General features: G+C 40.4%; 1 protein-coding gene across 2 annotated transcripts; it reads left to right on the top strand.

The window, feature by feature from the left end:
- Nucleotides 1-647: 647 nt before the first annotated feature.
- Nucleotides 648-27,408, top strand: ZNF793 (zinc finger protein 793). 2 transcript variants are annotated; one of them, XM_010814903.3, is made up of 5 exons: nucleotides 648-736; nucleotides 6,360-6,405; nucleotides 17,111-17,237; nucleotides 18,491-18,586; nucleotides 21,839-27,408. In XM_010814903.3, the coding sequence occupies exons 2-5, from the start codon at nucleotides 6,391-6,393 to the stop codon at nucleotides 22,816-22,818; spliced, it is 1,218 nt and encodes a 405-aa protein (XP_010813205.1). In that variant the 5' UTR covers nucleotides 648-736; nucleotides 6,360-6,390; the 3' UTR covers nucleotides 22,819-27,408. The 2 variants fall into 2 exon arrangements, with proteins under 2 accessions (XP_010813205.1, XP_010813200.1); XM_010814898.4 differs by having other exon boundaries at nucleotides 17,108-17,237.

Below are 27,408 nucleotides of genomic sequence, written 5' to 3'. Positions count from 1 at the left end.
CCGCAATCGGAGTGGATCAGTGAGTTTTGTAGTCACTGACTAGTGGTCTTTGACAGTCATATTTGGACATTCTGGGGTATCTGTGACCACAAAGGCCACAGAGATTGGAGACACCGGCTACGTCTGTGATTAAGAGGCTTACTGCCGGTTGATGCTGGGGCTTGCCAAATGCAGAAGTTGGGAATGGGAGAGGCAAGGAGTTGAGGCTGCACCTCGCACAGTGACATTCCCCAACTGATTACCAGCCAGTTCCATTAAGTTGTGAAGGCTAAAGCCCACCTCAAACTATTTTTGAAACCTCCCCTCTCCAAGAATTCCCTGGCCTTTCAGTGGTTTGGACTCCCCAAGTTCATTGCTGAGGTCCCAGTTTCAATCCCTGTTTGGGGAACTAAGATCCTGCAAGCCAATCAGAGCAGCCAAACAAACAAGCAAAAAAGAAAAACAAAAATAAACTTCCTCCCCCCCCTTTTTTTTTTGTTCCCTACATAAATGAAAGTACTCTAAAAGGATCTAAAGTAATGTGTTATTTAAGATGTGGCTTCTGTTGCTTTTGCCAAGGATTTAATGCATATTTCTCCTAATATTTCCTTTAAGGTTCTTTCTAGAAAATCTAATGAGATGTCCATCTGTGACAGCATCTTAAGAGTGAACCTGGTTTCTAAAAATCTATTCTGACTCCATGGCAGCTAGGATGGATGTAACTTTGCCTGTGGTTAGAAAACAAAGAATTCACTGAGTAAGTACCTAAGTCTAATGTAAAACATTTTGTGGAAGGAGCAAACCTTGAGAAAATTTGGAAATTATTTTAATCTGGGATTAATTTAAAAATAATGTTCTTACCACACCAAAAAAAAAAAAGAAAGAAAGGAAAAGAAAGGTAATTATGTGAGGTAATTATGAAGATGTTAACTAATCCTACTGTGGTAATCATTTTGCAATGTATACATGTATTAGATCAGGGCATTGTACATCTTAAACTTACACAATATTATCTGCCTATTATATTTTTATAAGGCTGGGGAAAATATGAATTATGGAGGGAAAAGAAACTGGACCTGGAAGTTACTGTGTTCTAAGAATGTTTTTGCCTTGTTCTGTGGGTTTTTTTTAGGCATGGCACATTTGACTTCCATGAATCAGTGCCTTATAAAATCCTGGTAGAACAATTCAGTAAACAGAAAACCACAATAACAACCAATCACAAAGACAAAAGTTAAAGCTACTTGTAGAAACTGTTCTTCACTGAACTTAAAATCAAGCTAATGGTGAATAAGATGGACTGAGACAAAATCACAGATGTAATGGAAATAAGATTTTAACCATTAGCTTGATAAAAGGGTAAAATGCTGAAACAGTACTTGTTTTTATAAATGTTACAATCAATCCTTCTATAGTCTTTAGACAAAACATGAGTATATCATCTTAAGCAACAAAGGAAGTTAAGAGATAAGGCAGATAACATCTTTCAAAAGCCATCAGTATCAAGCTTTCATTTTTAGAGCAGATAGCCCCTGCTTTTTACATGCACAGAATCCAAAACAGGTAGCTTCTGTGACTCAGCACGCATGTGTATGGGTAAGGAGTTGGGACATTTTCTTTTTCTTGTTGCTCTTTTCCTTCACCTATACTATGCCTAGTGCCAGGTTTGGGAGCAAATACTTTTTTTAAGATTTTAACATAATTTTTTAAATTGAAATATAAGATACATATAATAATATACATTCAGCTCAATGAATTGTCACAAAGGGAACAACCTCTGGGTAATGTGCTCAGATCAGAAAACAGAACGTTATAACACCCTGAAAACTCTATGATACCCGTTCCCCATTACTACCCTACCATGGGGAACCATTTTCCAGTTCTTACATAACAGATTAATTTGTCTGTCTTTGAACTCTAATTAAAAGGAATATTCATACCTGATGGGGTGGCAGTAAGTGACTCATGTGAAAATTTTTTTTTAAGTTTGAATCCAGATTGTTTCATTTTATTTAGGCAACAAACATTTTTTCCAGATTATTTCCAGGCATAACACACAGACAGTCAAGTATTCTTATGTTGAAGCTACAGCTCAGTGAATTTTTACATTTCAGAGAACTGTGTAAACACAACCTAGACCAAGATATGCATCACTTCAGGGACTTCCCTCGTAGTCCAGTGGTTAAGACTCCACGCTTCCACTGTAGAGGGCCTGGGTTCAAACCCTGGTTGGGGAATTAAGACACCTGCATGCCCCAAAACACAGCCAAAAAAAAAAAATCTGGAAAGATATCCATCATTTCTAGCACCCTGAAGCCTTCCTTATCAGTCAGTACCCACTGCCACCGTGGGTCTAATTCAATGGATTAGTTTTACCTGTTTTTGAACTTGAGTTAAATGGAATCATGGAAATTATTTGAAGCCAAAACATTCATACAATGTGGAAGTTTTGTCTTGAAATTCTGAAACCAGACACACCAGGACAAAATTTTATTCTCATGCCCTACTTGGCCATTTGAGATTGCTTGTTTTCTGTTATTCCCTTTGGGATCCAAACACATGAACGTTCAAGTGGATCCTCTGGTTCGGAGTAGATTTGGAGTCAGAATCCTGTTAATGAAGTTAACAGGTTAAGGCTGGTTCTTCTTTGTAGGTAATTTGGAGGGGACCTAAGAGCCCCTGGTCAAAATCTCTTAGCCTTTGGAGACTAACCATTGGCTGCAGTGACCTGAATAAGGCTAAGAACTTCCAGGGAATTCCCTGGTGGTCCAGTGGTTAGGACTTGGCACTTTCGCTGCTGTGGCCTGGGTTGGATCCCTGCTTGGGTAACTAAGGTCCCACAAGCCATGGGGCATGGTCAAAAAAAAAAGAACCTCCATGAGGTTGCCTGCCTGCCATTTGATAATAAGTTGTTGACATGATGTCCCTTTACCCCTAATGTAAATTTCCTGAGTACAAGAACATTTTATTCTATGATCACAAGATAATTATCAAGAGCAGGAAAGTTAACATTGAAGCAGCATTATTATTATTTTTATTACAGTAGTATGAAGTGAAGAAAAAAAAAAAACGCACAACATTAAAACTGTGAATTGAGTTTTATTCAGTCTTACCTATAAGCACTATAGCTAAGCACTATAGCCAAGCACTATAGCCCAGGAGACAGCCTCTCAGATAGCTCTGAGGAATTGCTCTGAAGAGGTAGAGGAGAAGCCAATATATATATATATATGATTTGGGGAGGGAGGACTGGGAAATACATGTAGTCAAGCATGAAAAGATGACTGCTAATCACAAAGAAGAGACATCTCATAATTTTAGTGCTTTTCTGTGTTTAGAAGATGGAGCAATCTGGGGTCCTTGAAATTCTTCTTAGATATGCATGTTAGCTATCTAGGTGCCCTTCATCCAAAGCACAGAGTGCCTCCTGTTTTTTCCCTCGGGCATATTGTTGGTAGGCACTGGCAGTGGCTAGTGACTTAATATTTGTAGAACTGAAATGGTGAACAACATTCTTTGTTTACAGCAGTCTCATCCATAGACATTATTTAGATTTCTTTAATTGTCCAATACTGTCCTTTATAACATTTTTTTTTCTGGTCCAGGTATATAATACAGGTATACATGTTGCATTTAATTGTCATATCTCTTTGCTGCTGCTGCTAAGTCACTTCAGTCATGTCCGACTCTGTGTGACCCCATAGACGGCAGCCTACCAGGCTCCCCCGTCCCTGGGATTCTCCAGGCAAGAACACTGGAGTGGGTTTCCATTTCCTTCTCCAATGCATGAAAGTGAAAAGTGAAAGTGAAGTCGCTCAGTCGTGTCTGACTCTTAGCGACCCCATGGATTGCAGCCTACTAGGCTCCTCCATCCATGGGATTTTCCAGGCAAGAGTACTGGAGTGGGGTGCCATTGCCTTCTCCGGTCATATCTCTTTAGACTCCTTTAATTTGGAATATTTTCTCAGTCATTTTTTGCCTCTTTTGACCTTGATGTTTTGAGGAGTACAAGCCAGTTATTTTTATAAGATGCCCATCAATTGAATTTTTCTGATTTTCCTCATGTCTAGAGTCATGTACATTCATGATTGCTACTGGAGCAGTGGTGTGTTCTCAGTGTCCCGTATCAGGAGATGCCTGATGTTGGTTTGTCATATTGGTGGTAATGTTCACCTTGATCATTTGGTTAAGGTTATATGCACCAGGGTTGTCCACTATAAAGTTATGTTAGTAAGTATCTTATGGGGGCATTTTTTGAGACCATGTAAATAACTTCAAACTTTCATTTACTAGTGCTAGTATTTTTTAAAAATATTTATTTATTTGGCTGTACCAGGTTCAGTGCAGCATGAAGGATCTTTGATCTACCTTGTGGCACACAGGATCTTTCAGTTTTTAGTTCTCTGACCAGAGATCGAACCTGGGGCCCCTGCATTGGGAACGAGGAGCCTTAGCCACTGGACCACAGGGAAAGTCCCTCATTCACTAGTGTTAGTATTATTTTAATGACTCTTGCCTGAATCAGTTACCACTGTTATGGTTGCCAAATGATGATTTTTCTAGTTGCTTCTATATTGATTAGTTCCTTCCTTCTACATTGATGAGTCAGAGCTTTCCTTTATCCCCCATGTATTTACTGGTATAAATAAAGTAGTGTGTCCTAGTTATATATAAAACAGAAGCTATGGGACTTCCCGGATGGTCCAGTGGTTAAGAATCCATCTTGCAATGCAGGGGATGCAAGTTCAATCCCTACTCGGGAAACTAAGATCCCACGTGCCTCAGGGCAACTAAGCCCAGGCGCCACAGCTAGCGAGATCCCACATGCCACAACTCAGACCTGATGCAGCCAAACAAATAAATAAATATTTAAAAACAAAAAAAGAGAAGCTACACATTGGAAACTTACAATCTGTTTTAAATGTTGAGTTAGATCATGAGCCAGAGCTCAGATCTTCTAAATCTCAAAGAAAACATCTTGAGAGATTGACCAGTTTACAGAGAAAGAGTTGTCAGATCATGTGACAAATGACCACATAGACAGGAAACCTCTAGGGTCCCACTTTGGTCAGATAGATTTCTAAAGCGCTGTCGTAGAGAGGGATTTGGGAGTAAGAGAAGGAAAAGAAATGGACTGTCAGAAATGTAGCAGAACTGTCAAAACCTGAGGAAATGGTCCATACATGTTGTGAAAGCTAAGTTGTGGTTTTGTTGATTCTGTGACAGTAAATTATATAAATCATATTGTATTTTTTTAAAAATCAAGGTGGAAAAGGTCAGATGAGATTATGTGGGATAGTTTCTTCAGTTGAGTTTTGCCAAACTGTGGGTAGTTTTCTGTGGTTTAATTTTCTGTCTTGATTAAGTATTTAGTCAAATTAGAAAATACACATGAAAAATGGAAGACATCAGTAGATACAAAAGGAGAAATTAATCAGTTAAAAAAGAAAAAAGGGATAACTGATAAATCTGATTTTTTAAAAAAAATCAGTAATGTAGATTAAACCACTAGCAGCTGGTCAAGAGGAAACTGGGACTTTCCTAGTGGTTTAGTGGTTAAGACTCCTTGCTTCCACTGCACGGGGCATAGGTTTGATCCCTGGTCTGGAAACTAAGATCTCACATGCTGGGTGAAGCACCAGAATAAATAAATAAATTTTTTTTTTTAATTTAAAAATTGTGAATTATCCTATTGATAATTTTAATATAGTTCTGACATTATTTAAGCCTTATAGTTATTTCTTTAATTAAACATCTTAATTAAAAGTAACAATTGTTTGCTCTCATCTGTTAAAAATTATTTTTTAGGGAATTTCCTTGCAGTCCAGTGGTTAGGACTTGGTACTTTCATTGTCTGGGTTCAATCCCTGGTCAGAGAACTAAGGTCTTGCAAGCCACACAGAACGGTGGGGAAAAAAAAAATTTTTTTTTTTTTAATGACAGCCCTTAATAATCTGCTGGATGAATAACAAAGTTTAACCTTTCAGTAATTGTTTGCACCACAGTTTAAGTAACCATTAGTTTTATTAATGTTGCACAGTTATTTTACTTTGCTTTAAGTTCCTTTTGTAATATTTTCATAACAGGTATAGAAGCCCCTTTTCCAGAATATACTTGGGGCCAGGTGTTTAAATTTTAAGGAGTTTCTTTTTTAATCCCTTTCAGTTCTTACTTGGTAGCAACTTTTGTTTCCTGGAAAGTCTGTTGTATGTATCCACATTCTAAGTTGAATGGCACCCTTTTTTCCCTCTACCACAATGATGTAAAGCATAGGTTTTTGTCCAAGATTTATATAGGGAATTTGCAAGTTCTGAAACAAGCCTGGTGCCTCACAGCTCTGTTCTCTTTCTCCATTCTCCTCCCCAACCCCATCTTCACAGGCTGCAGATCCTTTCCCAAGAACAACAGAAAATGATCGAGTACCAGGTAAGTGCGACATTAATGAGCCTACTTTCCCTTCCTGGGAAAACTGGAAAATACATGCATTTCAACCACGTATGCTTTGTCATAGGTTGGGTTCTCAGGAAAACACTTGGGGATGAAAATTTGCACACAGGAGGTTTACTAGGAAGGCTCTTGTAAGTCAGTGAATGAGGCCAGGTGGGCAGAGGGAGTTGTTGAACAGAGGCATCAGCCGATCTTATAAGATGCTCTAGAGCTGGTAGTTGTTGTTGTTGTTTTGTTGCTCAGTTGTGTCTGACTCTTGCCACCCCATGGACTGTAGCCCACCAAGCTCCTCTGTCCATGGGATTTCCCAAGCAAGAACACTGGAGTTAGTTGTAATTTCCTTCTCCAGGGGATCTTCCCGATCCAGGGATTGAACCCATGTCTCCTGCTTGGCAGGAGGGTTCTTTACCATTGAGCCACCAGGGATAGTCCTCAGTGTTGTCCTGAGTGGAGGCAAGGAAGCCTTTGTATTCTGAAATCAACCAGTCATTGGTTTAGGCTGCCCCAGGAGGGGACATAACATTGGTTAGAGTAGCTCCCTTTGGCCAAAGGAAATTCCCAATAGGTTTCACACCTGCAATAGCCAGCTGTTTCCTAGCAGCTGGGAGAAGTACCTCAGTACTGCAGGGAGATTTGGGTGGAACATCACAATCTCTCTCTCCACATAATGACCTAATGGCCAGATACTTACTACACATACTGCTCTCCCCTTTTTGCCCAATTCAACTATCCTAGACATTTTACCATTATACCTAGAACCATGCTTTAAAAAAAAAAAAAACAGTGTACATAATGCTCCATCATATGCATGGAATATTTAACCCATCCTCCATATTATGGACATTCGGGTAGTGTCCAGGTTTGATATTTCAAGCAATGATGCAGGAAACATCCTTTGTTGGAATACAGATTTACAAAGGAGCGAGTCCAACGAGAGTCAGTAGACTTCCTGGTAGCCAGCAAACAGGCAGACATGGCCCATGATTTCCATTGGCCAAAAGGAAGAAGCGTATTGTTATTTCCAGGAGAAAACTAGCTTTTCGGGGCACTTGTTTTTAAGAGCGACCTTCTTAGGGCAGCACTGCTGCTATTGGTGTGGTCCCAGGACATAGGCACCTGCTGGAAGCTTCTTAACATCCAGAGTGGCAAACCCCACCCAGACCTTCTGGATCAGGTTAACTGTGGGTGGGGCCTGAGAATCTTTGTTTAACAAGCTCTGGATGATCCATTTGTGCTTGAAAGTGTGAGAAGCACTGAGAGAGAGAACAGAATTTTTAACAATCACTGACAAATACAGAAGCATGTTTTCAACAGTGGTTCAACTCTTCCCTTGGAGTTGAGTGTTAGCACCACAACAAAACTCAGTTCTCCAGGTGGCCAAAACCATCATGTCTTAGCCTCCCAATGATGTAACAATGTTTTCTATCAAAGTTGCAGGAAGTTTGAACTCCTCTGTGCTTTGTGGCCCACATGTAATGACAGGAAAATGCTCAATTTCAGTTATAAGAAAGTCAAAATACAAATATTTCTTTTGGTGGGGCTGGTGAGGGGGCAGGAAGATTCCTCCAAGTTTTACAGAAGTTTTGATTTTGATCCAAGGTATCTACATTGAGGAAATGATGAACTGCTCATTATTTGAATTACTGTCATTCCTCTTTAAGTGTCTCTGCTAGTTTTGCAGCAAACAGTTGAACATCTTATCCCCGGCAAGACTCAGTGTGAGATGTCACCAGTTCCCCCGCCTTCCTCACTGACTTTTAATGGTAAAGGAGATGGTGAAGGTCTCCTTCTCAGCCCCTGAGTTCCTGCATTCCCACCTTTCGGAGTCCTTTCTCAAGCAAGAACATCTCTTTCTGGAAACCTATCCATGCCTGCCTGCTTTCCTAGGTTTTTTTCCTTGTCCCTACAACCATTGTCAGTAACTTCAACCCTAGAAACCATTACTGCTTATAACCCAAAAAGTCCTTTCCTTTCTCTCCTGATCTCCTTCATCTTCTGAATTGATTTCCCTGCTCTTAATGTGTCCACTCCTGCTTCTCATTCTTTCTTGAGTCCAAAATCCTCTCTTCCCACTTAACTGAAACTTTTCTGGCCAAGGTCCCAGGTGACCTTGCTGAGGCTAAAGTTAGAAGATGCTGTTTGATTATTCTACTGAATTAAGACTGTACCTTTTGCCCCCTCCTTGTGTCTGAAAGGCAGCACCATATACTGGGTAGGAGCACAGAACCTGGAGCTGAATTGCTGAGTTTGAATCCCCATCCTTACCATCTGTACAACTTTGGCAAGTCCCTGAACCTCTCTGCCCCAGTTTTCTTTAATATGGGAATAATGGCACTTACTTCAGAGAGTAGAATTAAATGAACTAATATGTGTAAAGTGCTTGAAATAGACATTTGTCCTTATTATGTGTTTGATTATTATTACTAAGTTTAGGCCTCCTTCCTTCATGCCAGGGATAGTGCTTCCCCACAGCTTCCCTACATCTTCTAGGGTTTCTCTTTCCATCTTCTTATGTCTTAGACACTGATGTTCCTGTGGGTTTGAACCTTCTCTGGGGTGCCAGTCTTTTTTTTTTTTTTTTTTTGCTGCTTACATAATCTTAGTTCCCTAACCGGAGATTGAAGAGATCACTGCCTTCAGCAGTGAAAGCTCAGAGTCCTAACTGCTGGACCGCCAGGAAAGTCCCAGTTTCATCCACTCCTAAGGTGGGTGCTGGTGAGTCTGCACGTGGCTCCCTCCTCCATATCTAAGCCCAGGCCTCCTCCAAGAACTTTAGACCCCTTTGTCTAACATCTGTTCCTTTGGCTGCCTTCAGTTTAATGTGTGCAAAGTTGAATTTTTTCTGTCTCTTCTTCCCTGTTTCTCATCTCAGGAGATAATACCAACCCAAACCCGCAGGCAAGCCCAGACCCTGAGACTTACCCTTGACGTCTCCCCACCTTCCATCTCTCACACTCAGTCACCAAGTCTTCCTGATTTTAGGACTTCCCAGGTGGCGTGAGTGGTAAATAACCCACCTGATTTTACAGCCTCAGTGTTTCATCCATCCTTTTCATCCCTGTTTGGTGAAAATGGCATGGCCCTTTAGGTGCAAAATTATGTCTCTTCTACTTTTTTCTCTTCTGTTCTATCCCCCCCATTCTGTTTCATCCCATCCCATCCCACTCCACTCTACTCCATCCTATCTCATCCCATTCCAGTTAGCTCTGTTTGGGGAATACTGACCCAGAGCCTGTCACCCAGAGCTACGCCCTGTGCTCTAAGATGAAGCCTGATTGCTGCTCACCTGCTACCACAGTATGCTGTTCTGGCATCAGTGAGGGGGTCTAGTTGGCACCTTCTCTGTTCCACGGCCTTTGTGTGAGTCTTAGGGTCCCAGGTGCCAGCTTCCATTGCCTCCATCCTGGTTTTGGTCCTGTCTTCACATCTACTTATGCGGGCCACTCCTCAAGTGCCACACTAGCATTCATCAAGGAGACTTGCAGTCTCCTGGGAGTGGAGAGTGGCTGCTCTCAGCCCCTCTGTCTCTGCAGGGCCCTCTCAATGCTTCTTTCCTCTGGCCACTCCCAGAGGTGGTGGGCCGGTGCCACTGCCACTGTGTAGTGTGCTAGGGCTCTCCACCCCATTAACACCCTCCCTTTTTCTGTCCTTTAGAATTGTTTTCCCTTTCTTAACAGATTTTTTAAATATTGACTTACAATCCTTTTTCTCATTAAGTAACATAGGTACATTTAAGTGGCACTGTCTTATTCCAGGCACAGTCTAAAGGCTTGACATATATTAACTCATTTAAACCTCATACTATAATAACTGAGAGACACACATTATTATTGTCTCCATTCAACAGATGAGAAAGCTGAGGCAGAGACATTAAATAGCTTTCCCAGGGTCATGCATTTAGTGGTGTAGCCTGTATTTGAACTCAATAAGTCCAGCCCCAAAGTCCATGCTTTTAGCTGATCTGCCCTATTGCCTCTCATGTCTGTCAGTGACTGTAAAGTTAGACAGCAGTCCACAAAACCACCTTTGCTTCTTTTTTAAAAAATTAATTAATTAATTTTTGGCTCTGCTGGGTCATCATTGCTGTGCACGGGCTTTCTCTAGTTATAGAGAGCAGGGGCTACTCTATTGTTGCGGAGCACAGGTTTCTCATCATAGTCACTTCTCTTGTTGCAGAGCACAGACTCTAGGGCACGCAAGCTTCAGCAGTTACGGCACACAGGTTTAGTTGCACTGCAGTATGTATGATCTTCCCAGACCAGGGCTCAAACCCTTATACCCTGCATTGGCAGGCAGTTCTTAACCACTGGATGACCAGGGAAGTCCCCACACCACCCTCATTCTGGCAGCATTTGTAAGTTTGGAGGTTTCCAACACCACCCTCAGTTTTGATAATTTGCTAGAAAGACCCACAGAATGATGTATTCACAGTTAGGATTCATTACAGCAGATGTACAAAGATTAAAATCAGCCAAGAAAAGAGGTGCTTGGGGCAGAGTCCAGGAGAGTTCCACACACTGAACTTCCATGTGTCCTCTCCCAGTGAGTATGAACAGTGAGAAATTCTCCCAACAACCATGTGTGATGGTACAGAGTATTGCCAACCAGGAAGCTCACCTAAGCCTTGGTGTCCAGAGCTGTATTCGGGGTTGGTCATGTAGACATGACCTGGTAGTGGAGGCTGAGCTAATTGATGCCTGTGAGCCAGAGCTTCTCCCAGAAATCATGTTGTTAGAATATCTGGTGTAGCCCAAGGCCCCAGGTAAACCAAGACACTCTTATCTAGGAGGGCATTCCAGGGGCTTAGAGATTAACTTCTAGGAACTGAGGTCAGACCTTTCCTTGGGCAAGGTTAAATTCTCTATGTCACTTCAAGATATATCTAAAGTACTAAAGGAAAATTTATTTACTCACAAGAGTAGAGGAGGTTTTCCCCCCAAACTAAACAATTCTCCAATTCTGTGCAGACCTTACAAGTTAGGGGCTCTGTCTCACAAGACTGCCCCCTACTACCACTTCAGATGCCAATCGCAAATCCCAGGTTATCATCTGAACTTCTGACCAACTGTAACCACACAGCTCAGACTGGGACTTCAACCCAGCCAAAATCCAGACTGGGACTTGAATCCATTGTCTTTTCATTGAAATCACGTATCCGGTCTCAGGACTTAATGAAGCTCAGGTTCTGTATGTCTCATCACAGGAAGAATTCAGTGAGAGACAAAGTGGTAGGTAAGAAGTGGATTTATTTACAAAGATACACATTCCATAGAATATGGTCCCTCTCTTAAGGTGAGAATGGCCCTGACAGAAACACACACCACAGAGAGAGTAGGGGCCATCTCAGAAGGCAAGAGACACCGAATGTGGGGTGGTTAGTATTTATGGACTAGGTAATTTCATAGGCTAATGAGGGAATGTAGAGTTCCAAAGAATAGCAAGGAAAGATAAGAAAGCCTTTTAAAGTGAATAATGCAGAGAAATAGAGGAAAACAATAGAATGGGAAAGACTAGAGATCTCTTCAAGAAAATTAGAGATACCAAGGCAACATTTCCTGCAAAGATGGGCACAATAAAGGACAGAAGTGGTATGGACCTAACAGAAGCAGAAGACATTAAGAAGAGGAGGCAAGAATACACAGAATAACTATACAAAAAGGATTTTAATGACCCAGATAACTACAAAGGTGTGATCACTCACCTAGAGCCAGACATCCTGGAGTCCGAAGTCAAGTAGGCCTTAGGAAACATCACTATAAAGAAAGCTAGTGGGGGTGATACAGTATCAGCAGAGCTATTTCAAATCCTAAAAGATGATGCTGTTAAAATGCTGCACTCAATATGCCAGCAAATTTGGAAAACTCAGCAGTGGGCACAGGACTGAAAAAGGTCAGTTTTCATTCCGATCCCAGAGAAAGGCAGTGCCAAAGAATGTTTAAACTTCCACACAATTGCACTTGTTTCATATGCCAGCAAAGTAATTCTCAATATTCTCTAAGCTAGGCTTCAGTATATGAACCGAGAACTTCCAGATGTACAAGCTGGATTTAGAAAAGGCAGAAGAATCACAGATCAAATTGCCAACTTCCGCTGGATCATCAAAAAAGCAAGAGAATTCCAGAAAAACATCTACTTCTGCTTCATTGACTATGCTAAAACCTTTGACTGTGTGGATCACAACAAACTGGAAAATTCTTCAAGAGGTAGGAATACCAGACCACCTTACCTGCCTCCTGCGAAACCTGTATGCAGGTCAAGAAGCAACAGTTAGAACCAGACATGGAACAATGCACTGGTTCCAAATTAGGAAAGAAGTGTGTCAAGGCTGTATATTGTCACCCTGCTTATATGCAGAGTATATCGTGCAAAGTGCCAGGTTGGATGAAGCACAAGCTGGAATCACAATTGCCAGGAGAATATCAATAACCTCAGATATGCATATGACACCACCCTTATGGAAGAAATAGAAGAGGAATTAAAGAGCCTCTTGATGAAGGTGAAAGAGGAGAGTGAGAAAGCTGGCTTAAAGCTCAACATTCAAAAAACCAGGATCACGGAATCTAGTCCCATCACTTCATGGCAAATAGATGGGGAAACAGTGGAAACAGTGACAGACTTTATTTTCTTGGGCTCCAAACTCACTGCAGATGGTGACTGAAGCCATGAAATTAAAAGATGCTTGCTCCTTGGAAGAAAAGTTATGACAAACCTAGATAGCATTCACAAGCAGAGACATTACTTTGCCCAAAAAGGTTCATATAGTCAAAGCTATGGTTTTTCCAGTAGTCATGTATGGATGTGAGAGCTGGACAGTAAGAAAGGCTGAGTGCTGAAGAGTTGATGCCTTCAAACTGTGGTACTGGAGAAGACTCTTCAGAGTCCCTTGGACTGCAAGATCAAACCAGTCAGTCCTGAAAGAAATCAACCCTGAACATTCATTGGAAGGACTGAAGCTGAAGCTGAACCTCCAATACTTTGGCCACCTGATGCAAAGAGTCGAATCATTGGAAAAGACCCTGCTGCTGGCAAAGACTGAAGGCAGAAGGAGAAGGTGATGACAGAGGACGAGATGGTTGGAAGGCATCACTGAACTCAATGGACATGAATTTGAGCAAACTGTGGGTGATGGTGAAGGACAGGGAAGCCTGGAGTGTTGCAGTCCATGGGGTTGCAAAGAGTCAGACATGACTGAGTGACTGAACAATGAGTGGGAGGATTATTCCATCTATTTTGGGGAAGGGTAGGGATTTTCAGAAATTGGGCTGCCACTCACCTTTCTGGCCTTTTATGGTTGGCCTTGTAACTGTCATGGCACATGTGGGTATGTCATTTAACATATACTAATGTATTACAGTGAACATATAATGAGGCTCAAGGTCCACTGGAAATTGAATCTTCCGCCATCTCAGACCTCATCAGTTCTGACCAGTTTTTGTCATAGCCTCCATAACTGTGTCATTCTTTTAAAAGTTGTGCCCTGCCCCCTTCCTTCCTGTTTCACAACCAACTATAAATTGGGGTCCCTCCCCATTGATAATTTTCTATTACTCACAGAACTCAGGGAAACACTTTACTTATTATTACAGATTTATTTTAAAGGATATTATAAAGGATATAAAGGAACAGCCATTGGGCTTCCCTGGTGGCTCAGATGGTAAGGAAACTGCCTGCAGTGCAGGAGACCTGGGTTCAGTCACTGGGTCAGGAAGATCCCCTGGAGAAGGGAATGGTAACCCACTCCAGTGTTCTTGCCTGGAGAGAATTCCACGGACAGAGGAGCCTGGCCGCCTACAGCCCGTGGGGTTGCAGAATCAGACACGACTGAATGACTAAAACACACATGAAAGAACAGCCAGATAAAGGGGTATGTATGGCAAGATACAGAAGGGTCCTGAGCACAGGAACTTCTGTCTCCAGAGAATTTGGTGTGCACACCCCAAACTGGATATGTTCATCAAACTGGAAGCTCTCCAAGGTTTTTATGGAAGTTCCATTATATAGGCATACTTAATTACATTGTTGGCCTTTGATGATTAGCTTAATCGCAAATCCCTTTCCTGTCCTCAGAGGCTGGGGGCTATATGGCTGTAGGTCCCAACCAACTAATACCTGGTTGGTTCCTCTGGTAACCAGCCCCCATCCTCAAAGAGTTACATCATTAGTATAAACTCTTTTATGATTGACATGGGCTTGTTACTAATAATAAAAGACCTTCCTATGACTCCTGTTACTCTGGAAGTTACAAGGGTTTAAGAAGCTCTGTGCCCGGAATCAGGCAAGAAGACCAAATATATATATTTCTTAATACATCACAATATTACAACAGATGCCTTCTTAGGTTAGTACCTGTGGAGCTCTCTCAGCAGCTGTCCTGTCCCAGGGCACAGGGCTCTTTGAAGAATTTGTTCTCTGTGCCCTAAATCAGAGGACTGACTGCATGAACATTATCATCTGAGGCTTGCCAGGCTGTGGAGCCTCCTTCCCAAACTATATTCCTTCTCTGGGTCTCTAGCTGAACTCTCCTGCCATTGGCCTCTTACTCATTAGTGTGCCCTGGGGCTCTGGCCTGAGCGCTCTGCTCATCCTGTCTCCTTGCAGAGAGATCCCACGCTGCAGGCTATCATGTCTGTGCTGGCACCTCCTATAACTTTAGCTCTGTTCCTGACCTTGATCTTGACATGGCTCATCTATTCATCCTGGTGCCTGTCAAGTGTCTCCACCTGTGTGTCCCCAACACAGCGTGTCCTCTTCACTTTTGATGTTTTTGTCAACTCCAGTTTGCCACCACCATCCCCCGGTTGCCTTTGAGATACCTGAGTGTCAACCTTAGACCTTCTTCACCCCCCACAACCAGTTAAGGTGCAGGTTCAACTCTTCCTCATAGTGATCCTTCTCTGTCTCACTGTTTCCATCCTGCTTAGGAGCATTATCTTCCATCTGCATTAGTGCAGAGTCTTTCCTTTCTCCTCCCTCCAGGTCACCCACCACATTGCTGTTTCCATCCATTCACCTTCAAACTATCTGTGAGTTCTGTATCTCTTATAGGCAGTATTCCTTTTTTTATCCAGTCTAACTGTCTCTGTGTTTTTGGAGCATTTAATCATGTATTAAATAAACCTTCTAGTTTAATATGTTATTGTTCAGTTGCTAAGTCATATCGGACTCTGTAGCCCACCAGGCCCCTCTGTCCATGGGATTCTCCAGGCAAGAATACTGGAATGGGTTGCCATTTACTTCTCCAATAATTTAATATAGTTTAATATAAATGTAATTATTGGTATGGTTGGATTTATATCTATCTTTGGTATTGGGTTTTCTATTTGTCCCATTTGCTTTTGTTCCTCTGTTTCTTTTCTCTTGTGTGTATTTGTGTAGATTAATGGGATATTTCTTAGAATTCTCTTTGTTTACTTCAGTACACCTCTTTGCACTATGAGTTTAGTAATTACTGTAGGGAAACAATGTATGTCCTCATCTTTTCACAGTCTGCTTAGAGTTAGCATTATACCACTGGGCACAGGATGCAGGAAACTCACATGCCTTCTAGAATGTGCTTTCCACACACACCACTTCCTTGATAGATTTCTTATTGTCTTCCAGTCCACCATCTCATAACTCACAGGCCTGTGTACTCTCCCCTGTAACTGAGTAAGTTGCTGCCTTTACACATCACTGTTTGCCCCATGCCTTTGTTCGCCCTATGCTGTTCCCTCTGCAAGGAATGCAGTTTCTCCATCTCTGCAGAGAACACTCAGCTGCACACACATCCCTTAGCACTGAAGCCTCACTACACTGATAATTTTTTTTAATATTTATTTATTTGGTTGCACTGGGTCTTAGTTGCAGCACATGGAATCTTCTGTCTTCACTGTAGCACGTGGGATCTCTAGTTGCAGCATATGGGATCTAGTTTCCTGATCAGGGATTGAACTCAGGTCCTTGCATTGGGAGTTCAGAGTCATTTCCCTGGACCACCAGGAAAGTACTAGACCCTGATAATTTTAGTGGACAGTTGACTTCTCTGCATACTAGAGCTCAGATACCCTGCTGTTACATCCCTTACCTTCTCACCCTGATGGCCTTACATATTGCTGTCCCAGCCAGGCTATGAGCTCCCTGAGGTCAGGAGCCATCCATGACTGTGTCCCCAGCGACCAGGACTGGGTCAGACACATAGTCTTCAGTCAATATGTGTTGACCCGAAGTATAAATGACAGTGGCTTCCAATCCCACCAGATAGAGCCCAAAGCCAGGAATAGAAAAGGTTAAAAAGATAAATGATCATAATAAGCTCTGACCTGGGACTTCCCTGGTGGTCCAGGGGATAAGAATCCACCTGCCAATGCAGGGGACATGGGTTCGATCCCTGGTTCGGGAAGATCCCACATGCCTCGGGGCAACTAAGCCCATGTGCCACAACTACTGTAGCCTGCTTACCTAGAGCCCATGCTCCACAACAAGAGAAGCCCCCACAATGAGAAGCCCAAGCACTGCATCAAAGAGCAGCTCCTGCTTGCTGCAACTAGAGAAAGCCCACATGCTACAAGGAAGACCCAGCAGAGCCAAAAAATTAAGTAAGTAATTAAAAAATAAGCTGTAGCCTATGAACATTATAGAAAGTCAGGACCATCCACTCCTGCCTGCATTTTCCCCATGTGACCCAGTGTCATTTCATCTTCAGCAGAGACCTGTGTCATTCAAGGATGTGGTAGTGGGCTTCACGCAAGAGGAGTGGCATGGGCTTAATCCTGCACAGAGGGCCCTGTACCGGGATGTGATGCTGGAGACCTATAGCAACCTCGTCTCAGTGGGTAAGAACAGTTCTGCTGCACAGTCTATATCACGCTTGAATGACCACCTTTCTTCTTTCAGTTGCTAAAAGTAACTGAAGTACTGGGACTTCCCTGGTGGTCCAATGGCTGAGACTCCGAGCTCCCCGTACAGAGGGCCCAGGTTCATTTCCTGGTCAGGGAACTAGATCCCACATGCAGCAACTAAGGCTTGGTGCATTAAAATAAATACATTAAATTATTTAATATTTTTTAAAAAGTAACTGCAGAGAAGGCAGTGGCACCCCACTCCCCACCCCACTCTTGCCTGGAAAATCCCATGGACGGAGGAGCCTGGTAGGCTGCAGTCCATGGGGTCGCTAAGAGTCAGACACGACTGAGCAACTTCACTTTCACTTTTCACTTTCATGCATTGGAGAAGGAAATGGAAACCCACTCCAGTGTTCTTGCCTGGAGAATCCCAGGGACGGGGGAGCCTGGTGGGCTGCCGTCTGTGGGGTCGCACAGAGTCGGACACGACTGAAGCGACTTAGCAGCAGCAGCAGCAGCAAAAAGTAACTGAAGTACCAAATATTTTCATGTGCCAGACTTTTAGCCACTTTGTTTATTATGTCTTTTAATATTTATTGATTTGGCTGTGTCAGGTCTTAGTTGTGGCATATGGGATCTCCATCGTGTCATGTGGGACTCTCTAGTTGTGCTGCAGGGGGTCAGTAGTTGGGATGCATGGCTCCAGAGTGCCTGAGCTTCAGTAGTTGCAATGTGCAGACTTAGTTTCTCTGCAGCATATGAGATTTTAGTTCTCTGACCAGGGATCAAACCCATGTCCTCTGCACTGCAGGGAGGATTCTTAACCACTGAACCACCAGGGAAGTCCCTGGCCACTTGAAAAATATTAACTTGTGTAATCTTCATAAGTGCTTTATAAGGTAGGTACTGTTAGTACCACTCTTTTACACGTTTGGGAACTGAGGCAAACAGGTTAAGTCACTTGCCCAGTGTCACCCAACTAGTATATGGCAGAGCCAAAGCAGGATTTGAATGCCAGCAGTCTCCTGCACAGTGTGCATTCCTAACCCTTATACTGTATTGCCTCAGCAAGTGTGGCTTGAGTTTCAATGGTCCTGGATGACTAGTTCCTTTTGAGTTCCAGACAAGGTGTGTGTATAGTCTCCTCCCAAGTACAATGTCTGTTGTGCAGCCTTTAATGTTAACTGAATGGCCCTGAAGATCGTGGAGCTCAGCCCAAGGCCTGGATCATTTCTCTGGAACAGGTTATGAAGGCACCAAACCATACGTGATCCTCCGGCTGGAGCAGGAAGAAGCACCCTGGATTTGTGAGGCAGCTTGCTTAGGCTGCCACTGTTGGGGTAAGTATGATCAATCCAGCAAAAGACGTGCTATGGGAGGCTGGCAGCTTTAGAATTTTGTTCAGGATCCAGCTCTTCAAAGCCTTGGAGCTTTGAAGCACCTGAAGACATTTCTCTGAGAGCTTTATTTAGTCTTCTTGGTGACCTCTCAAGCTCCATGCATCCCATCCATGTGCTTGCTCCATCTCCCTTTCTCCAGAATCCTTGATCTCTCTTTCTCTCTTGAGGTTATCAGTACATTTCTCTTTCGTACTCAGGGATTCTTGCAAATAAGCTTCTGTGAGTCTTCTGTTCTTGCTGCTCCCTTTCTAACCTCTACTCTAACAGTTTTGGGGTAAAAGGCCCCAGACCTGCCTACCATACTTACAGTCTCACTTCTCATCCTTTCTGAATCCCTTAAATTATCCCTGAGTCCCTTAATTTCCTTAAGTCACAGAGGAGGAAGCAGTGAATTCCAGGAAGTGACCAGGAACAGTTGGGTAGTGAAGAAGGCTGAGGTTAGCCTGTCTTAGTGAAGTCACTCAGTCGTGTCCGACTCTTTGCGACCCTGTGGACTGTAGCCCACCAGGCTTAACCCCTTCTATTTAATATTCAGAATAACTGCCCCTCTCCCATCAGCTCTATAAAATTTCTCAACAATAATCCCTGGTACTCTGAGTGTTTGTAGCCTACTCTTTAGGATGCCTCTGGATTTCTGCTTCTTCAGTGAAGTCATGAGTTTAGCATGAAGAGCCAGTGCCATCTGTTTCCAGATCACTTTATGCCATTTATACTTAGTGTTGTAATCACATAGTTGAATTAAATATTAGATAACACCTTCAAACATTCAAGTCATTTTCATGCTTCTCCCCAAAATAATGTCTTTAGGATTACCACTATCCAGCTTTCACTGGTTGTAGTAGTGACCGAAATAGCATTAGAATTCCTGGCCAACACTCAGCGTGTGCTTACTTTGTGCCAGGTCTTTTCTCAATTTTACATATATCAACTCATTCAACCCTTAAAACACTTGTGAGGTGTTTATTACTAGCCTTTATTATCCCATTTACAAATGAGGAAGCATCACAGAAAAGTTAAGAAACTCGTATAAGAACATATAACAAAGTAAGGGATCAAATGAGGATTTGAACTCAGGAGGTCAGGCTCTAGAACTAATATTCTTTTTTTTTTTTTTTGGCCATGCCACATGGCACGTAGGATCTTAGTTCCCTGACAGGGATTGAACCTGTACCCACTACAGTGGAAGCTCTCAGTCTTAACCACTGGACTGCTGGGGAAGTCCCTAGAACCAGTATTCTTCACCATCACGCTCTGGTGCCCTCTGAAGTGTATTTTGCTTCATGAAATTGCTCATCAACCTTCCTGAAACCATTGTAACCTGGCTATCAACTTTTTCTTTCCCATCTTTCAAGAATTTTATATAATTGTAAAAAAGTTATCCAGTCAGCCCTCCTTTCTAAGTGCTCTATATCCTCTCATATTAATACCCTGGTTGCAACCTAGCCTTTTCTGTCTTCTAGACTTGATTCTCTTCTCAATGGTGTAACTCCCTTCAAGAGTTCATCCATTCTGAAACCATAAGATCCTCACAACTAGCCTCTTAGCCATTTTACCAACTTTTATCCCCCTTGGTCCACCTAGGCTCCTCTGCTCACCATTTTACCAGTCTGTGGATCATCTCCATAGTTGTAGCCACTCATCCCTGTTTTTGGGGGACAAAAACTGAAGTCATCCTCTTTTCTACTTGCTATCTCCCCTCCACCCCACATGCACACAAGTGCACACATATACCTACCTCAGCTTACTTCTCATTCCAGTGTTTTGCTACCATGAACTCATTTTGAGTCTTCTCTCTAACTGTTCTATGCATATGTGCTAGTTCTGTTTTCTTTTCCTTTGAAAAATGACTTTAAATCTTCCTGTCTACTTTTCATTTTCCTCTGACTTCTCTTAAAATTGAACCCAAATTATCTCATGCCTGAATGTCTTTAAGTCAGGAATTCTTAATCATTTTTGTGCCATAGAGCTCTTAAGCATTCTGGTGAAGCCTAATAGATTCCTTTTTTATGTATGTAAAAAAAAAATCCTTAGGATTACATGAAAAACAAATTACTAAAATATAGTAATTAACTGAAATAAAGTTGGAAAATGCAATGTCAAAATATTAATGATATTAGTAGATAATAGTAGATATACTTCCTTATTAATATGTTAAATAGTGAGATCTAACAGGTCAGGTAATTGTCATGACCTCAAAATAGAGATGATTGTAAACACATTTTGAGAAATCTTTGACAGCTATAATGTGACATGAAAATACCTTATTCACAAAGTTACAGGAGCTAATACTAGTGTGTTTTGGTGTTCACATTCATAATCAAAGGAAATGTGAAAATAAAGGAAATAGTGAAAACAAAGCTGTAATTTTTTCCCCTATCCAAGTTCACAGCTCCCCAGATTTCTGTATACCAACTTAAGAATTCCTGCTTTAAACTCCAGTTAGTTTGGTTAATTCCCTCTTTTATCTAGTTCATCTTAGAGCCCTGGCCATTTATATTATGTCTAACTAGCTCAACATGATAAGCTCTCTGACTGCTGTATCAATGCTTGTCAAATCATAATATGATAAGCATTGGCAATTTGTTAAAATGCAGAATCTGATTCTTTAGGTATAGGGGTGGGGCCCAAGATTTCACATATCTGTCCCAATATCAGTTCCCAAGTGAGGCAGATGCTGACCATTGAGAACCATGCACTGGTAACAAGGTGCTATATGACATTTAAACCTCTTTCCTCTGTAACAGGGATAAGCAAACTTCAGCCTATAGGTTAGCCACCAAATTTTGTGAATAAAGTTTTTATTGGAACACAGGTGTACCTTATATTTAAATACTGTCTGTGTTCTTGCCATACAGTGGAAAAGTTAAGTAATTGTGACCAAGACCATATGGCCCACAAAGCCTAAAATATTTACTCTGATTCTTTAAGAACATGTTTACCAACTACTGCTCTATAATATCCTCTCTTCTTTAAAATTATCCCTATCTTCTATGACATGGTCCATTCCATTTGTGCCAGTTTCTGAATCTTCTATTCTCATACGACATTCCCTGCATTCGTGCCTTTAGTTATGATCCATGCCCTCTATTCATATACTGTGCACCCTTAAAATTTTTAGGGCAGTTCCCAAATAGTTTTATTCCAGATCATAATCACAGATTAATAAGGAAAATTTTCCTATACTTTCTCCAGAAAACATTTGGCAAGTTAAAGTCCACAGGAAAAGGCGGCAAGACATGCTTTTGAGGCAAGGTCCATTCATCAGCAGGAAAATGTTCCCCAAGGAAAGAAGCCATGAATGTAATAAGTGTGGGAAAATATCACATCTGGGCACTGACCTTTTTCCTTCAACTCAAAACTCCAGTAACTGGGACTCTTGTGGAAAGAGTGTGAACAATAATTTAGACTTAACTGGTTTTAAGAAAAACTACTCAAAAAAGCAAGATGAGTGCTATGGATATGAAAAACTGTTACAACATACAAAGCATGATAGAAGACAAAATGAAGAAAAATTCTGGGAATGCAGTCACTGTGAAAAAGCTTTCAGCCATAGCCCAGCACTTATGTATAAACCCCCAACAACCAATTCTCTTGTGTACAAACGTAAGAGGGTTCCACCTGCAGAGAAACCCCACGTCTGTACTGAATGTGGAAAAGCCTTCTGCTACAAGTCTGAATTCATTAGGCATCAAAGAAGTCACACTGGGGAGAAGCCATATGGATGTACTGACTGTGGAAAAGCCTTTTCACATAAGTCAACCCTTATTAAGCACCAGAGAATACACACTGGTGTTAGACCCTTTGAATGTTTTTTTTGTGGAAAAGCCTTCACCCAGAAGTCACACCGCAGAGAACATCAGAGGACACATACAGGAGAGAGACCCTTTGTGTGCAATGAATGTGGGAAGTCATTTGGTGAGAAGTCATACCTCAATGTACATCAAAAAATACACACAGGAGAAAGACCCTATCGTTGTAGAGAATGTGGAAAATCTTTCAGTCAAAAGTCATGCCTCAATAAACATTGGAGAACTCATACCGGAGAAAAACCCTATGGATGCAATGAATGTGGCAAAGCATTCTATCAGAAGCCAAACCTCAGTAGACATCAGAAAATTCATGCTAGGAAGAATGCTTATAGGAATGACCTAAAAATAGTAGGAAAGCCTTGAGCAAGATATCCTATTTCATTATATGTGGAGGGATTCATCCGTAGGAAAAATCTCATATTTAATTAATTTTGACCAGGTGTTTCATCATAAGGCAAATCATGTTCCAATTGTGATAGAAAATTTTATACAAAAGATTATAGAAAATACTCTATATTTAAAACAAACATGATCACTTTGGCTTATGAAAGTTTAAAATATATTAAATGGAATGATTACAGAACACAAAATATATGTGAAGAAAATTAAAAGTATATTATGGTATGTCTCATAGTGACCCACATAATAAGCACTATTTATATTTTAGAATTATAAATGTGAATTTAAGTTCAATATCAAACACATGTTTAGAATGCCATTCACCAAACTTTTTCACTCTAAATATCACCATTGTCTTTTGGTGTCTTTACATACACGTGTGCGTGCTCAGTTGTGTCCACGTCTTAGTGACTCCATGGACTGTAGCCCACAAGACTCCTCTATCCATGGAATTTTCCACACAAGAATACTGGAGTGGGTTGCCATTTCTTCCTCCAGGGGATCTTCCCAACCCAGCAATTGAACGCACAGCTCCTGCATTGTCAGGCCTATTCTTTACCACTGAGCCACCTGAGAAACCCTTTAACAATACAAGCATCAACAATAATAATAATAGCATACCCAACTATTTTTTTAAAAGCTTTAACATATTAAACCAGTATATTTTCTGTCTTTTTGTAATACACGTAAATGGCCATAACATTTGTTGTTGGCCCCTTTTCTGAATAATAATGTTTTTAATATCTTTTGTTAAATTAGTCAAAAACTTTATTAAATGTTTTTAACTTTAAAAAGGCACTTATTTTGCCTTTATTATTTTAGTATGTAAATATATTATTAAATAAGTAAACATTATTTGTTTTGTCTTTTTCAATGTTGAAAACAAAGCTAAGGAATAGTTTTACAACTTAACATTCAGTGAACAAAATGATGACTCAGCATAGTCATTACTTAACAGAAAGTAGTGTTGGCACTAGTGGTAAAGAATCTGCCTGCCAATGCAGGGGATGTAAGAGGTGAGGGTCTGATTCCTGGGTCAGGAAGATCCCCTGGAGGAGTGCACAGCAACTCACTCCAGTATTCTTGCCTGGATTTGGACAGAGGAACCCAGCAGGCTACAGTCCCTAGGGTTGCAGTCGGACATGACTAAAGCAACTTAGCACATGCACACAGAAAGTAGTGTGGCCCTGATATATTGTGCACTATTCCTGTTTTCTTAGCCTTGCTTAAAATACCTTGCAGCAAATTAGTAGGAGAGATACTTATTTCATGTACAGACCAGTAAAGGAGAATTCCTTTCTTTTTTTTCCCTCCAAATTAATTCAGCAACATTGATTTTTTTCCTTCCCTATAAATTTCCCTGCTAGTGTCCTGGACACTGATATCCAACTTTTTTCATCATTCCAATTCCAGTCCATCTCTTTGAGATGCCATGTCATTTATATAAGAAAACAGATGGTCACATTGTTCAAGATTTGTCTCCCTGTAAGAATGCCTAATCCAGAATGAAAGAGAAAATGTAATCAAAGATAAAGATGTATTTAAAAGAATGATAAGGGGAATTCCCCAGTGGGCCAGTGGTTAGGACTCCACCCTTTCACTGCCAAGGGCCCAGCTTCAATCCCTGGTCAAGGAACTAAGATCCCACAAGCTGGAAGGCATGGCAAGAAAAAAAAAAAAGATAAAATATTTCATGCAACTATAGATCAACATATTTTTGAAACAGGAAATAGATGCTATTCTAGCAAAATGCAAGCTATGAAAATTGCAGTACATAGTGGAAAATGATGGAACAGTTACCATTGGAGAATTTGGAATAGTGAAAGATTCATGATTGAAAGCTGCTCCAGGCCTAGACGATTTCATGATTCATTTTACCTAACTTTTAAAGAAAGAGTAATTCCAGTGTTAGTTAAAATATTTCATCCTATAGACTATGCTCCCCAATTTATTTTATGAAACCAGAACAAGTTTTAACACCAAAACCAAATAAAGATTTGGCTGGAAAACAGGAAACTCCAGACCATCCTTACTCATGAATATAGGAACAAAAACTATAATGAGAATAATAGAAAATAGAATTTACCAGTATACCTAAACAGTAATATATTATAATGACCAAGGAAAAGTCATCATGATATGAAGAGCCAATACAATAGTAATAGGAAACATATCAATAAAACTAACTTAGGAGAGAAGATGCTATCAATAGTTGCTTATAAGGCATTTAATGAAATTTATAAACATTTCTAATAAAATACAAATTAAATTATAAGCGATGATAACTACCTAGAGTTTCTTTACCAAAACCCTATAGTATATGTTATGCTGAAACCATTATTTATTTATTTTGAAACCATTTTTTAAAATCAAGAATTTAATAGTTTAATAGATGTCCACTGTCATCTATTTTTACTAAAGATTATCTTGGAAGTTCCAGTGAAGGTGATAAAAAAGAAAATTGAATAATTGTTATGAATAAGGTTTTTAAAAAGGTAAAACTGTTCCCTTTTGCTGATGATGGGATTGTATATCAATATATGGAGAGACTTATGATTTTTTTGAGTTAAAAAGGTAATTTTCTAAGAAGACAGGGTATAGAAATCAAGAGATTTTCTCCATAAACATCTTAAAATTTGCATGCACTTCTTTTGGAATTACATTAAGTCCCACTGATTTTTCCTCCGCTGCAGCTTATGGGATTTCGGTTCTCTGACCAGGAATTGAAAGCACTGAATCCTTACCATTAGACCACCAAGGAACTCCCTTTTTTTTTTTTTTTTAAACTTATGTGAAATGATCTTAAATTCCATATGGAAAAATAAATGCCTGAGAATCTAGACAAGTATAAAAGGGAAATTTTCATGCCAATGTCAGAATACAAGATGAAGTCATCCTAAGCAAATTAATATAGTATTAGCAAAAGAACTGATAAATACGTCAATGGGACAGAATAGTAAATACTGAATAGACTGCAGTGTATATGAGTTTTATCACATATGGAAAGCGTACAGTTTCAAACCGTAGGGGAAAGGAACTGTTTATCTAAAAAAAAAAAAAAATTCTGGCACAACTGGATTTTAATCAAGAAGAAAGTAAAGTTGAACTAACAGCACAAACCATATGAAAAAAACTCCAGATGAACTTAAGATTTAAAATTTTTAAATAATAATAACATTCTTGAAATAAAAGGAGACTACACATACAATCTAGAAACTGGGGGAGATTAACGTTACCAACACAGGACATTCAAATCTGTTAAATGAATATTTGACTACATGAAAAGCTCAGTCTTTTGCACAGCAAAAGATGCCATCAACAGCCAATAAACAATGACTTGGGGGAAAAATATTTGCAGAGTCAGTTAGAGAAAAAGTGCTCATCATATTGCAAGAAAAAATAGCCCAGTAACGAAACGTGGCCAAGAATATAGTTGAGAGAAGAGCAAATCCAAGTGACTGATGGGCTCATCAAAAAATGTTTAGGCTTAGTAATTGCTGGGGAATGCAGATTAAAGTTATGAGATAATGGTATGCAATCAGGCTGGCAAGAAAGATCAGGAATGCTTTTTGCTGTCAGAAACAAAGAATGAACTTAGCTACTGCTGGTAGAAACATAAATTCTTACAGTTTTTTTGAGAAGCAACCTGATGTCTATTATAACTGAAAGTACATCTGTTATAAGTGAAAGTACTCATTTTAGGGGATCTTTTCTTAGAAATAAAACCCCAATACATAAAGGACATCTACATTTATTGTGATGCTGTTCCTAGTGGCAAAAACATTGAAATCAAAATAAATACTGGAAATTGGAAGAGGGAAGGAGATACGGATATTAGAAGAGGGAAGGAACTATAGTATGTCCACTCCATAGAATATATATATGGCCATTAAGGTGGACAGGTTAAAACTATGCTAGTGAACTTGAATGAAATTCCACAATGTTTTCTTGAGTGAAAAAGGCAAGATAAAAATAAGTGTGTAAAACATAACTCTGTTTTTGTAAATCAGTTACAAAATGCTCCTAGGTGTCTATGAGTGATAAACATGTATCATATGTTTGTGTAAGATTTCATATGCATGGAGAAAAGTATAGAAGAGTATGCATTGGGTTGGGGGGAGGTGGGTGATGTAGGTGGTTTATGGGAGATTTAGGGGGAAAAAGCTCAGAAGAAAAAATATGTAAATATCTGAACCACATATGATATGTCCAATGTATGATTAAGAAATTTGAAGGGTTAGTAGAACTTTCATTTGTGGAGATATTTGTGGTATATTGTTAAGTTTAAAAGAGAAAATTTCAGGATAATGTATATGAATCTATTTTTTAAAATTAAAATACCTATGTGTGTATATATGCATGCATGTGTTTATATGAACAAAGAAAAGTATGGAGGGATATAAAACAAGGTGTTAATTAACTTTGATTGCCCTGGTGGGGAACAGAAATAGTTGTTTAATTTATATACCTTTGTATTAAAGGTTTGACTTGTTACAAACATTAACTTTTTTAATTTGAAAAACAAAATAAAGGGGAAAGAAGTGTTTTGAAATA

This window comes from Bos taurus, chromosome 18 (genome assembly GCF_002263795.3).
Source record: "Bos taurus isolate L1 Dominette 01449 registration number 42190680 breed Hereford chromosome 18, ARS-UCD2.0, whole genome shotgun sequence".
NCBI classification, from domain to species: Eukaryota; Metazoa; Chordata; class Mammalia; order Artiodactyla; family Bovidae; genus Bos; species Bos taurus.
Note: the sequence above shows the minus strand (reverse complement) of the source record. Positions and strands in the feature narration are given on the sequence as shown.